We start from the raw sequence: 13,107 nt of genomic DNA on the forward strand, positions 1-13,107 counted from the left end.
TTACATTTTCTTATTTTTAAATGTAAAATCTTGAAACGAGTAAAAAGAGTTTAATTATTTTTTTATTTTGAATTAATCTTTTTAATATATATAATTGTCATGTAAAATAAGTTATATATCACTTATAGGCTTTTTTATTTAAATATTATAAAATTAAAAACTAATTTTTAATTTATTATTTACTAAACTACTTCTCTATCTATGTATATCAGTTCATTAGCACTAATTTTGTCAAAATAATTGGTGAATATGTAAAATTTTTATTTTTTTAAAAATAAATTTTATTATTAAAAATGCGAAATAAGCAGATTCTAACCTTGTGTGAATATCAACAAAGTTTCATTATATGATTAGTAAAATTAAATGTCAATTTTACCATACACAAAGCGAAACTCTTATTATCATAATTTAAGTGAGTTTTGTCATAAAAATTACACAACATTATATTTAAATTTATTTAATTAAGATGTAGTTTAAATTTATATGTAAATAAAAATTATTTTCTAGTATTATGTTATTAATTTGATTTTTATTTTAAATGTGATAATAATTTGTATCTAAATCTAAATTAGATTTAGTTTAATTATGTTATTAAAATTAATGAAGATAAATTTGTGTAATAGGCTAAAATTGTGTCACATGTCAAATTTTTGCAAGTTGTATAATTTTTATGATAAAACTTATTCAAATTATGACACATATCACTATCTGAGAGCTTTACACTATGTATGGCAAAATTAGTATTTAATTTTGTCAATCATATTATAAAATTTTACTAATGCTGACACATATCACAATCTAATTATTTCACGTTTTTTGTAAAAAAAAATATTTTAAAAAATAAAATTTAATATTTTTATCAATATTTTGACAAAATTAGTGTCTGACTAAGACACTCCAGAAAAAAAAAATTTAAAAAAATAATAAATTAACAATTTATTTTTAATTTTATAATATTTAAATAAAAAAGCCCACTTATCAATGCCATCTTTCATTTACACTGTCAACCAACTAACTTATAAAAATTGTCTCCTTTTCTCTTTATTAAATTTCTTTCTTCTGTTTTTTTTTTTTTTTTTTTGTTATTTTCATTTACTATTCTCTAAACAGAATTCAAGTGCAATAGAAATATTTGTGAAGTGGCGTGCAAAACGGCAGCGTATAGCACTCCTTTCCCTGTAATGCCAGAACCTGACCTCCCTCTGCAACTACAACAGAGCTACCCCCAGCATCTCTGCAACCTCCTACTCTCTCAAACCCAAGCAAGGTCCCTTCCCAAAGGCCTCCAACTCCATGCCCACATCATCAAAACAGGGTTCCAATCCATTCCTCTGATCTCACACTACCTCATCAACTTCTACTCTAAGACCCAACTTCCTCACTCTTCTCACCAACTCTTCCATGAAACCCCACACCACTCTTACACTACTTGGAGCTCCCTCATCTCCTCCTTCGCTCAAAACCAACTCCCCCACCTCGCCCTCCACTTCCTGCGCCGCATGCTCCGCCATGGCCTTCTCCCCGACGACCACATTTTCCCCAGCGCCACCAAATCCTGCGCCACCCTCTCCGCCCTCCACGTCGGCATGTCCCTCCATTCCCTTGCTTTCAAGACCGCCTACCATTTTGATGTTTTCGTTGCCTCCTCCCTCGTTGACATGTACGCTAAATGTGCTGAAATAGGGTTTGCCAGGAAGGTGTTTGATGAAATGCCTCAGAGAAATGTGGTGTCTTGGAGTGGGATGATATATGGGTATGCACAAATGGGGTATGATGAGGAGGCTTTGAGTTTGTTTAAGGGTGCTTTGGTGGAAAACGTTGGTGTTAATGATTTTACCTTGTCTAGTGTTTTGAGGGTTTGTAGTGCTTCTACTTTGTTTGAGTTGGGGAAGCAAGTGCATGGATTGAGCTTTAAGACCAGCTTTGATTCGTCGTGCTTTGTTGCTAGTTCGTTGATCTCGCTGTACTCCAAGTGTGGGGTTGTGGAGGGAGGTTACCAGGTTTTTGAGGAGATAAAGGTGAGGAACCTTGGCATGTGGAATGCAATGTTGATCGCCTGTGCGCAGCACGCGCACACAGGGAAAGTGTTTGAGCTGTTTGAGGAAATGGGGAGTGTTGGGGTGAAGCCGAATTTTATTACTTTTTTGTGTATGCTTTATGCTTGTAGTCATGCAGGGTTGGTGGAGAGGGGGCAAGGTTACTTTGAGATGATGAAAAAGTATGGGATTGAACCGGGGTCTCAGCATTATGCTACCATGGTGGATTTACTTGGTCGTGCTGGGAGATTGGATGATGCGGTTCGAGTGATACAAGAGATGCCTATGGAACCTACAGAATCTGTTTGGGGTGCTTTGTTGACAGGGTGTAGAATACATGGGAACACTGAGTTGGCATCCTATGTGGCTGATAAAGTTTTTGAGATGGGTTGTGTGAGCTCTGGCCTTAATGTTTTGTTGTCTAATGCTTATGCTGCTGCTGGAAGATGGGAGGAAGCGGCTAGAGCGAGGAAGATGCTGAGGGACCAAGGCATAAAGAAGGAAACTGGTTTGAGTTGGGTGGAGGAGGGGAATAGAGTTCACACATTTGCTGCTGGGGATAGGTGTCATGCCAAAACCAAGGAAATTTATGACAAGTTAGAGGAGTTAGAAGAAGGAATAACCAAAGCTGGTTATGTTGCAGACACTTCTTTTGTGTTGAAAGAAGTGGATGGGGATGAGAAGAGCCAAACTATTAGGTATCATAGTGAAAGGTTAGCCATAGCATTTGGCCTCATTACTTTCCCTCAGGGAAGACCAATCAGAGTAATGAAGAATTTGCGTGTGTGTGGTGATTGCCACACTGCGATCAAGTTTATTAGCAAATGCACTGGAAGGGTGATCATTGTGAGGGACAATAACAGGTTCCACCGATTTGAGGATGGACATTGCACTTGTGGAGATTACTGGTAATGATGGTAAGGTGCTGCGTGACATTTAGAGTGAGTCACTGAGTGAGAACATGTTATTATTGGAGCAAAGCGGGAACAAAACTAGCATCACACCATTCGTGAACTATCATGTTTTTGCTATCTCACCACGTTCAAAATCGTGGTAATTTTGAAAATTCTTGCCTTTTTTTTTTTTTTTTTGCAATTCTTACTAACGTGATTCGAAATTAAAAGGCAGCCTATGTTGTACTCAAAGGAAAACTCCAAAAGCAATTTGATTTCCTTGCCAGTTGCGGCCACCGTCACATGAATCCTTTTGTCTCTGTTGTGTTGAAATCGGGATCTTAATGAGGGGCTGAGGGTCCCAAGTAAAGCAGTATATCATTCTTAAGGCTGGCTATTATTTATGGTGCGTTTGGTTCCGTGTTCAAGTGGATAAGGATCAATGTTATTAGCTATAGTTTCTGCGATAATCTGTATTCAAACACACTTAATTTTTAACACCAGGTGTGTTCTATGCGCACCTATTTTTCATTTTTGCTGTTGACAACGTACAAGTATAAACACAAAAATATACAGTAGATGGAGAGATGAAAATAAGAACTAGAAGTTATGATGGCTTCTGAATCCGCTTCTTCAATTTACTCCAAGTTTCTACCCTTTTTCAAACTAAATTTCTTTTGGTCAATATTTGCTAAAGTAATAAAAGTGTGGTGAATATTAAAATTTTGCATAACCAATACTGAAACTAATTTCCCGCTGGCCAAACACCACCCTTATCTCCATGACCACTGACAAAAATCCACCAAGCCATAAATCACATTCTCACCCTCTATTGCGTGACACCCTCAATGAACCAACAACTTTGACGTAGTCTCAACCTCCACGCTCTCCATGGAGATCGAGATCGAGGGTATGTATTTGTTGGTGGCCATTGCCATGGAGATGGAGATGGAGGCAGGAAAAGGAAAGCAAGGGGAGCTTAAACCAAAATGATGTTTTGAGTAGCATAAAAAATAAGTGTTACTTTCGTTAAGTGGTGTAACCGAGTTGACAAGAAAACTAATTTATAAATAAAACATAACTTAAAAGATCAAATTGAATAAAAATAAATACATTAAACTATAAATAAATATAAGAGACCGAAAGTATAATTTTATTTATCATTTACTTAAAATGTTGTGTCCTCTCCTTGTAGTGCAAATCTTTAGAGTAGCCATAATTATTTGAGATATTGTAGCATACCCAAACCTTAAATTCTCTTCCACATACTTATCATTATACTATGATTGTTGGACTTGGCCCCAATTAACCTAACTATAGGACCAAGGTATTTGGTGTCTTAGATAAGAATTATGTTGAAGTTTTTTTAATATTTTTATAGAAAAAAACTAATATTTTCAAATGATCTTTTGATTTTTATCTTTACAACAATTTAAAAAAATAATTCCAAAACAAAAATTTCAAAATTAAAAATTTTAATTTTCAATATAGATGTAATTGGGCCTAGACATAGGCCTTAATAACCTTGTCTTGAGCCAGCCTACATGGTATTTGCCAAAATTATGCATTTATTTATATCTTTTACAACCACTCTATTTAATTTGCCACTTTTACTCCTTTCTAGCTGTCATACGATTCTTATTACTGTATTTTACCAAGGGCACTTTAATCTTGTGAGTATTAACAAATATAAGAAATATACTTTTAAATATATTATTTTAAACACAATTTGTATTCTTAACTGAATCTTATTGAGACTCAAGAAATAATGTGAATCTGACTCATTACTTAGAGAGATTCTTTTATTTTTATTCCTTTTTATTTTATTTATATCCTTTTCATCTAGAGAAACTCTTTTCTCGTCATCCTTTTTCCATAAATGATCATAACTTTAAAGTTTAGGTTAATTTTATCGATTATGTTAGTCCTCCTATAAAAAGTTTAATGTTGAGAATCAATCTTATAAAAAGAATAATTTTTTTCTCAAAATGAATAAAAGAATTTTTCGAAGACTTCATTGTGGGTCAATTTTCAGGTTGCATTTTGGAGCACTGTTGTCAAGTTATGTAAATGAATTGTTTAAAATTTGAGAAAATTAGGGTCCAAAATCCAAATCAGGCCCCATAATGTATATGTTTTCAAGAAGTAATTTGCGCTAACTGTTATATAATTAGATAATCACATTTATCCTTGTTTTCTTACAATCCTGTCATATTTGCATTTTTGAAAAGCCTACAAAAAAATTTTCGTTTTGGGGCAATAATCATAACTTATATTACACTTCCTTTTTCATCTTGAGAAAAAATAAACCAAAGGTACCAGATTAGAATTTGTAATGCATGTAAATATATATATTTTTCTCAGTTTCCCCTACCACCACGTTTGAGGCACTTCAACATTTGGAGAATCAACTCCTTAAAAAAAAAAAACTGTTCAACTAATCCCACCAAAGAACACATCAACAATGAAGTAGTAACTTACTTATAATGGTAAGGGTAAGTTAGTATTCATGTCAAAGTATGAATGTAACTTTAGTTTGGGTATTTCTATGGCGGATATAATTGCTTTTTCATTTTTATCACTCCTCTTAAAGGCATGAAAATATTGAATGTTATATTTTATGTGAAACTGTGTATCAATTGCCCATTTGGGCAAAGCACTAAATGGCAAAAGCCAATTACATTTGATAATGCTCCAGAAAAAGAGAGGTGCAAAAGCAAAACAGAAAATGACATATGTAAAATCCTATCGACAAAAAGAATTTTTGTATGTGACCATGTTATAGTTACCCGTTGCCATTCATCAGAAGAGGAATTGAGGAGAATAAAAATATTCCTAGAAAGAGAAGGTCGGTTATACCATAAATGTCTATAGAATGCGTGGATAAGCATTGTTATTCCTTCAGCAAAAGTAGGAAGAAAAGGCGAGAGCAAATCAAGGGATCAATACAAAAAAATTGTCCATTAGGAGGTGATCTGATACAGTGGTAAAACTATTAACATTAATGCCATTGTGATTTGTTTTATTCGGGGGAATTTTATCTAACTTTAGTGATATATTGATATCGATTTTGTTATGGGATCAACTCAATTCCAACTTTGAAAAGCATATATGACACACATTAGCTGTCAAAAGCACCGAAGCCAGTGAAAGAATAATGACGACAGAGATGCCATAAAATATTTTATGTTTACATTTTTTTCTCTCATATTGCAACTTCATACATCACTTTTCTAGCTTCTTTGGAATTACATAAAAACCATATTTAACGTTTGTTCAAGTCTAGTTTTATCAACCCCCCCTCCCCTCCCCACCGGAAATTAATACGAATTTAGAGCCATTAAGAGAACAAGAGAATGTTTTAAAAAATGATAAAAGTAAATACATACATATTTCTATATATTTCAAAATGAGATCTTTATCTATTGAAAAAAATACTACAATATTTATTTAATAATCTAAATTATCCATCTTTATAAAACTTTTAAAACATTCTAAAGCCAAAAAAAAGTAACAAAATTTTATTTCACTAGGTAAAATTGACTATAAATAAATACGTAAACCTTGTATTAATCCATGAAATCATACAAGTCAAACATTTCAACCCTAAAAATTCCTATATTAATCCCAAATTTCATAAAGTGACGTTAATACAAAATAACAATTAAAAACAAAATGAAATGGTAAAATAAATTTTAACAAATGAACTAATTTATTTTCAGAACTAAAACCACAACTTAAACTGAATTAAAAACTTTCTCACAAGTTATTCTTATTAAAACACAATGAGGCATGCCTTAAAAGTAACTCCTTTATCAATTGACCAACTCCTAAAAATAAGTCCCTAACGAACAGCAACGGAAGACACCATATTCATTATTACCATACGCCTAATGGTCGGTCCACCATCACAGGGGGTTTCATTTAATATATAAATTCATAACGTGACTAAAAATGTGTTTTCATTGGATAACTAAACGCTCTTTGAGCAGAGAATGGCACAAAGTCCGCAACTCCACGTGCCAATGTGACGGGAAAACTGGTCCTAGACATCAATTATGCAATATGGTGTTTCATAGATTGTATAAAAAAACTAAAAAGTTCATATAAATGGCATTTTAATCATGCAAATCAACATTACCTGATCAGCAAACCAGATTTGTTGCTCAGACAGCTCAGTTATTTATACGATGCAAATAAAATCTACCCATATTACGACAGTAGTATCCGCTTGAGAATAGAAACAACGGTATTAGTAAATAATATAGCAATAAACTTCAATTGAATGTTACATGCCCAAAGGATCAATCTTCAAATATTTCCTAATACCCGCTCCCTGGCATCAACAATTATTGATTCCAAATTACATGACAAATATCATATCCAACATCCTGTATTTTCATCCCCAAAATTGGACCAAAATGGAGACCGAAGGAATTAACTCCAATGACCCTTTTGTAATTTCGTTTTCTACCCCAAAATATAAAGAAATAAAAAAGATAGATCAAACTTAGGAATAGGACTTCATTGTGATAGAACATCTACTCAAGGAAGGAAAAAATGACAGGAATGTGAACCTAAAATTTGAAGAGATAGGCAGCCAAAAAACCTACACTCGCATTAATTATCCGAATGCCACCCAGTGGTTTTCTGACCCTTCTAAGTTACTTTTGTAACACTAAACCTGAAAATGAAATTTCCTCAGTGATTCTTTTTCTTACTGCTTCCTTTCTTAGTTACTGTAACCTTCCATCAACAACAAAATTCAAAAAGAACATATATTATTTACTGAAAACCTTTCTGTTGTTAACTACCTCAGGGTCAGCAAGACTCATTTCAGTTTTGCTGAGCCACAAGATGATCAAGCTGCATCTGCTCAAGCCATGCTCCCAATACAGCATGATCAACAGACTCCATTTGTGTGCTCATATTTGATCCCTCACCGGAGGATCCAGCTGCTGCAACATTTGAAACAGTAGTTGCCAATTTTTCTTTAATTTCAGTAGGTGATTCCTTAACCAGTGACTGAACCCATGATAAATCAGGCTCCTCACCGTTGTTCCCAAGCTCAAATGAAGATGACCTTCGGAGCTTACCCACTTCATCAGCACCAACTGCCCAATCCAGCTTACCATTGGGTGATCCCCATTTTGACCAAGAATTAACGGAGGCTGCAGCTGCAGCTGCAGCTGCAGCAGCAGCAGCAGAATTAGAGCCAAGTTCCCGGGAACTTAGGCTGCGAAAGTGTTGCTGCTTCTCACGTTGAGCTAGCATAGAAATCCTAGAGCCCATTGGAGAAATAGGTTCCACATTTCGTGGAGACATTCTTCCTGATGTCTGGACCCCAAATGAGGCTTGCAATAAAGAGTGTTCAACATTCTTAGAAGAAAAATTTGTATTCACGGGTGACAACAAGCTTTGCTGCTGCTGGAACTGATTAAGGACGGCTGATTTGTGAGTTGGAGAAAATACAGTTGAAGCCAATGTGGGATCAGCATATCGAGGAGAAGAACTCTCAGCAGAAAAAAGATCGTCAAGATTTGAAGGAGTTAGGGGTTTCATGCGCCCAGAACGGTTGATAGTATTAGAATTCATAGGCTGTGGAGAGAGGCATGATAACTCATTAAGCAGCTGTTGCTGCTGATCATAATCCTGTAACAAATCAAAATCATCCACAGGAATATCTCTAGCATTGAGTGAAGATCTCAAACGACTGGACTGAAGATTACTTCCAGGAAGATGCAATGCCGGGATGTTTGGCTGGGGCCAAGCAACAGAAGAGTGTGAAATGCCATTGGCAGAAGGTGACATGGGTGGAGTGAATGGTGAAGGAGAAATGACTGACATTGAAGAAGGAGAGCCAGGCAACATGTTCATGGCTGCAGCAAAATCCATGGCAGAAGATGTGCTTGATCGAGGAGAAGGCACGGCAGAACCAGTTGAAACATACAACGGTCGAAGCTCTTCAGCAGTGTGGGCAAAGAAGCAAACTCTTCTGGAACAATTTGTCCCATCCTTACAGAGTCTGGTACGATATTGTGCAGGATGCAGCCAGCACTCAAAAACCCCATGGGCATATTCACACATGTCTCCTCGCCTGCAGGCACCCTTCCGAAAATCAGGACAAGGGACACAGCTGTAATGGTACTTTCTTGGATCCCTTCTTCGAGCATTCTCCCCTGGATGAACAAAAGGGCATTCAGTCCAATCATGTGAATAAGCTCGTGAACAAGGTCGAACCTTGAAAGAATACATTCGGAATTCATCAGTTGAATATATGCTGTTTTTGATGTCTGGAAGAGACGGATCAACAGGATACTCTTTCTTCTCTGATGCAGACCAAACAGGGATATCATTTGACTTCAACTTCAACTGGAAATCTGGTGCAGAAGGAGACTCATTCTCTGGTGAAGTTGATAAAGGTGGAGAATAAGCATTGGATGAGGTTGTTATCACCCTAAGATTACACCCAGCAATAGAATCATCAGTCTGAAGAAGCTCTTCAAGGCTGTTTTTGACATGTTCAAGCTTAGGAGGAAAAACAATAACATCTATGGGACGATGCCCATTGGCATCCACAGAATTAGGATCAGCCCCTGCTTCCAGGAGCAGTTTCACAGCATCAACAGCATTTTCAGCCCCACCTGATGCAGCGCAATGAAGGGCAGTGCTCTTGTCAAGGCCACAAGGCCTATTGATATCGGCATCGGATAGAGAGAGAATCAGTTTCATAATATCAATGCTCCCATAGGTAGCAGCAACCATCAAAGGCGTTCTTTGCTCATTGACCATCTGCTTTGATCCCTTGCGGCGACCATACCACAGCCCAACCTCATCTATGGAGGAAGGATCACACTCAATCAATCGTTTGAAACCTTCACTATCGTTATTGGCGGCAAGCTCAAGCAAGCTCACAAAAGAATCTTCAGTGTCAACAGAAAAGTGATTCATCTTGTGGCTTCCGGGTTCAGATGTGCGTACGAAAATCGGTAATAGCAGTGGAGTCGGCGCAGGCTTTAACCGCCCCAACTCACAGCACATGCTTTCATTTGCAGGGGATTCGGCTGAGGAAAAAACCACAAACCCATTAAAGCTTCCTTCAAAGACACCGAAATAGAACACACAAGTAAAATTATACTAAAGAAGAAGCAGACCAATGAAGCATCCAAATGCATTAAAACCCCATCCCATAGTCACTTGTTGAATTTAAACACACAAGATACTAAAGGCAACTTAAGTATGAAATTGCACATGTAACTAGAGAAGCCAAAGGCTTAAAAAGAAAATTAACTACCTTTTATCTCCAATTTATCTATGGAAAATCACTGCTTAAAAAAGAATAGAGAAAAAACAAATAGAATAAGATCGGCGTCATCTATCTTTCTTCAAATATCCAGAACCAAACAGGCAGCACATAATTACTTACTTTTAAACAATAACCAGAAACACTGAAGAAAATAGTAAAACCTACATATATCTAAAAAAAATAGAAACAAAACAAGCACTTTACGGAATCAAACAAAAAATCCACCAAGTGAACTTAACCTAACAATTAGACAATCAAAACCTAGATTCACAGTAAGCCAACAACCGAAAAGAACACCATTCCGAAACAAAAGAAAAACGGAATAATAATAATTTATTTCCTTCCCGCTTGCAAGTGCTCAACGAAGCAAAGATCATTCGAGGATCACGCTAACAACATATTTTTAGCACTCATTTTAACATCATTACACAGCAACAAGCAAAGAAGGAAACAAACACGCGGAAATAAACACAGACACTAACTTAGCGAAAAGAAGGATTCGAAACCCAAACTTGGAAAGTGATCTGAACTGGTATAACGTCGAAGTGAATCTTACCACTCCTATATTCACTGACAAAGCAAGTAAACGAGAGCACAACGCATCAAAACTTAGATAGCGAGTGACGCGCTTTCAGATCTCGAGGGTTAATGAAGGAACAAAGGAAGCTCAGTGCGTTTGGATTCCGAGAAAATCTGGCGAGAAAAATAGATAAAATCGAGAGAAAAGAGGAACCAGCAAGAGAGCTTCTTCTTCTTTCTCCATTTCCTATGCGTTCTTTTTTCTCATTCTCCCCCCAAAAATAAAAAATAAAAAAAATAACAACATAGGAGTAACACACAAAAGAGCACTTCGTGTTTTAATAAAAAAATAAAAAAATGTTTTTTAATTATTATTTTCAGTTTGATAAATTCGCCGGACCAATAAAATGGAACGACTTAAAAAATGGGGCAAAATGATGATGATGATAATAATAATAATAATAATAATAAATGGAATTAAAAACAAAAAAGGAAAAAGATGAAGCGCACTGAGAGTTACGGTTTGATTATTCTTCTGCAATACCCAGCGCCTTTTTCATTTGCCAATCACATCACGCCTCGTCACAGCGCCCAGGACACGATCGTCATTTAGGAAAATATTAGGGGCATAAAGATACTTTCATCGGACGGGGGGGTTTATTCTTGAAACGAGTTACGACAAACGCTCCTTGTAATAATTTAACACTTTTCCACTCGTTCGCTGAAATTTTCTGGAAATTCAGTCCAAATTCACCTCACATGCAAATTTGGTTTTGGATAAAAGCAAGGATCTAGTGCCACTGATTTCTCGGCGATCAGACACGTGGCACGAAATCATTAGAGATTGTATAAATCTCTTGAATTTCTCTGTTACCGGTTCAAGTTTTTCCTCGGCGAAACCAATCATTGAAGGACGCGTGTAGAGTGCGTTGTTCTTTTGTGCAAAGGACATAGAAATTTACACTAACCGGTTGGGAAGGTGAAAAGGCGTGTGATTTTACCGGTTAGGTGAATGAGCAGAGCTGGGTGACCGGATGAACCGGTATTGAAATGGATTGGAATGAGCTGCTGGAATCCGGGTGTGTGTGTACGGACACGGATTTGAGACGCTAGTCAATTCTGGTTAATGGAGGGAGTCAAATCATGTAGGAAAAAAAAGGAAATAAGAGAAAAAAGCCATGCTGCACGCAACACTCAATAACAACGAAAATGGAATTTATATTCATCATCAAAATTATAAATGTAAATTGGATGCATAAATTTAAAAAAAAAATACATGATAATTGATAAGATAAAAGGCAGAGTATAGTATCCCACTTTCTTTACTACTAGGCTTTTGAGTTTTAACATATTTTAGGAGTAAGGAAACTGTGATGAAGTTTTATGAGTGATTTTGGAATTTTTTTTTTTTATTTTTCTAATTTTAATTTAGGATTCACGTTAAGAATTTAAATTAATAATTTTTTAAATAAATATATTTATTATATTGAAACATAACAAATATTTTTTTAATAAACCTTTATTATTATTGATTGTTTAGATTTAATTTAAAATTTTAATGCTTTTTATTTATTGATTGTGTTTTTTTACTTTAATAAATATTGATAACATTAAATATAAGGTTTATTCAACTAAAAATCTTTGTTTTGGTTTCAAGCGTGTGACTTTAATTATTATTTTTTATATTTCATTTTGCAAAATGATGTTTATTTATATATTCAATAGTTCAAGTCTCTTTCGCTTATCACTTTATCTATTCTCACCCATTAAGATATTTATCTTACATTTTAAAATTTTAAGCTTTTTTTCGCTTTCAATTTTAATAATAAATTTTAAGTCAAATTATGTCTACACTGTTTCAAAAGAATATGATTTTCAAGTCCAAATTTGTTCTCCCTTTCTGAAACACATGCCATTTTATTACTATAGATATAAATTAAGAAAAAATGTCAACATAATTTTAATACCGAACATGAAAGAAAAATCTCTAAATAAAGGTATATTGAAAAAACTAATTAATTAAGCATGACATGTTATTTTTATATGGTTTTATTCTATAATTTTTTAAAAAATAAGCTCTATTATATTAAGAACTTACTAAACAAAACTTATAATAGTTTTAAAGTATGATTGACAAAATTTTATGATATTTTTAATAGTTCGTATTTAACCTATTTTATAAAAATATTTTATTTTTAACTCATTTTTAAAAATATTATTATTAAATTATAACATAAATTATTAATCAAAACATAATCGGTTAACACGAATATTAAATTTAAATATTTACATAATTTAATATTTTTATAAAATATAATATTCATTAATTTAATCATTTAAATATATATTATTA

General features: G+C 34.6%; 2 protein-coding genes across 6 annotated transcripts; one reads left to right on the forward strand and one right to left on the reverse strand.

The window, feature by feature from the left end:
* Window positions 1-1,160: 1,160 nt before the first annotated feature.
* On the forward strand, window positions 1,161-4,369 carry LOC113863186 (putative pentatricopeptide repeat-containing protein At5g52630). Its single transcript, XM_027496660.1, has one exon. The coding sequence runs from the start codon at window positions 1,182-1,184 to the stop codon at window positions 2,946-2,948; it is 1,767 nt and encodes a 588-aa protein (XP_027352461.1). The 5' UTR covers window positions 1,161-1,181; the 3' UTR covers window positions 2,949-4,369.
* Window positions 4,370-7,164: 2,795 nt separating this feature from the next.
* LOC113861832 (zinc finger CCCH domain-containing protein 30-like) lies at window positions 7,165-11,147 on the reverse strand. Of its 5 annotated transcripts, none has more exons than XM_027494890.1 (2): window positions 10,718-11,065; window positions 7,165-9,993 (listed from the first exon to the last, which is right to left on the reverse strand). In XM_027494890.1, the coding sequence occupies exon 2, from the start codon at window positions 9,968-9,970 to the stop codon at window positions 7,766-7,768; it is 2,205 nt and encodes a 734-aa protein (XP_027350691.1). In that variant the 5' UTR covers window positions 9,971-9,993; window positions 10,718-11,065; the 3' UTR covers window positions 7,165-7,765. The 5 variants fall into 5 exon arrangements, with proteins under 5 accessions (XP_027350691.1, XP_027350690.1, XP_027350692.1 ...); XM_027494889.1 differs by having other exon boundaries at window positions 7,168-9,993; window positions 10,792-11,147; XM_027494891.1 differs by having other exon boundaries at window positions 7,172-10,026; window positions 10,792-11,065.
* Window positions 11,148-13,107: the final 1,960 nt, after the last annotated feature.

Source organism: Abrus precatorius, unplaced genomic scaffold (genome assembly GCF_003935025.1).
Source record: "Abrus precatorius isolate BTA unplaced genomic scaffold, Abrus_2018 Scaffold3, whole genome shotgun sequence".
Lineage (NCBI taxonomy): Eukaryota > Viridiplantae > Streptophyta > Magnoliopsida > Fabales > Fabaceae > Abrus > Abrus precatorius.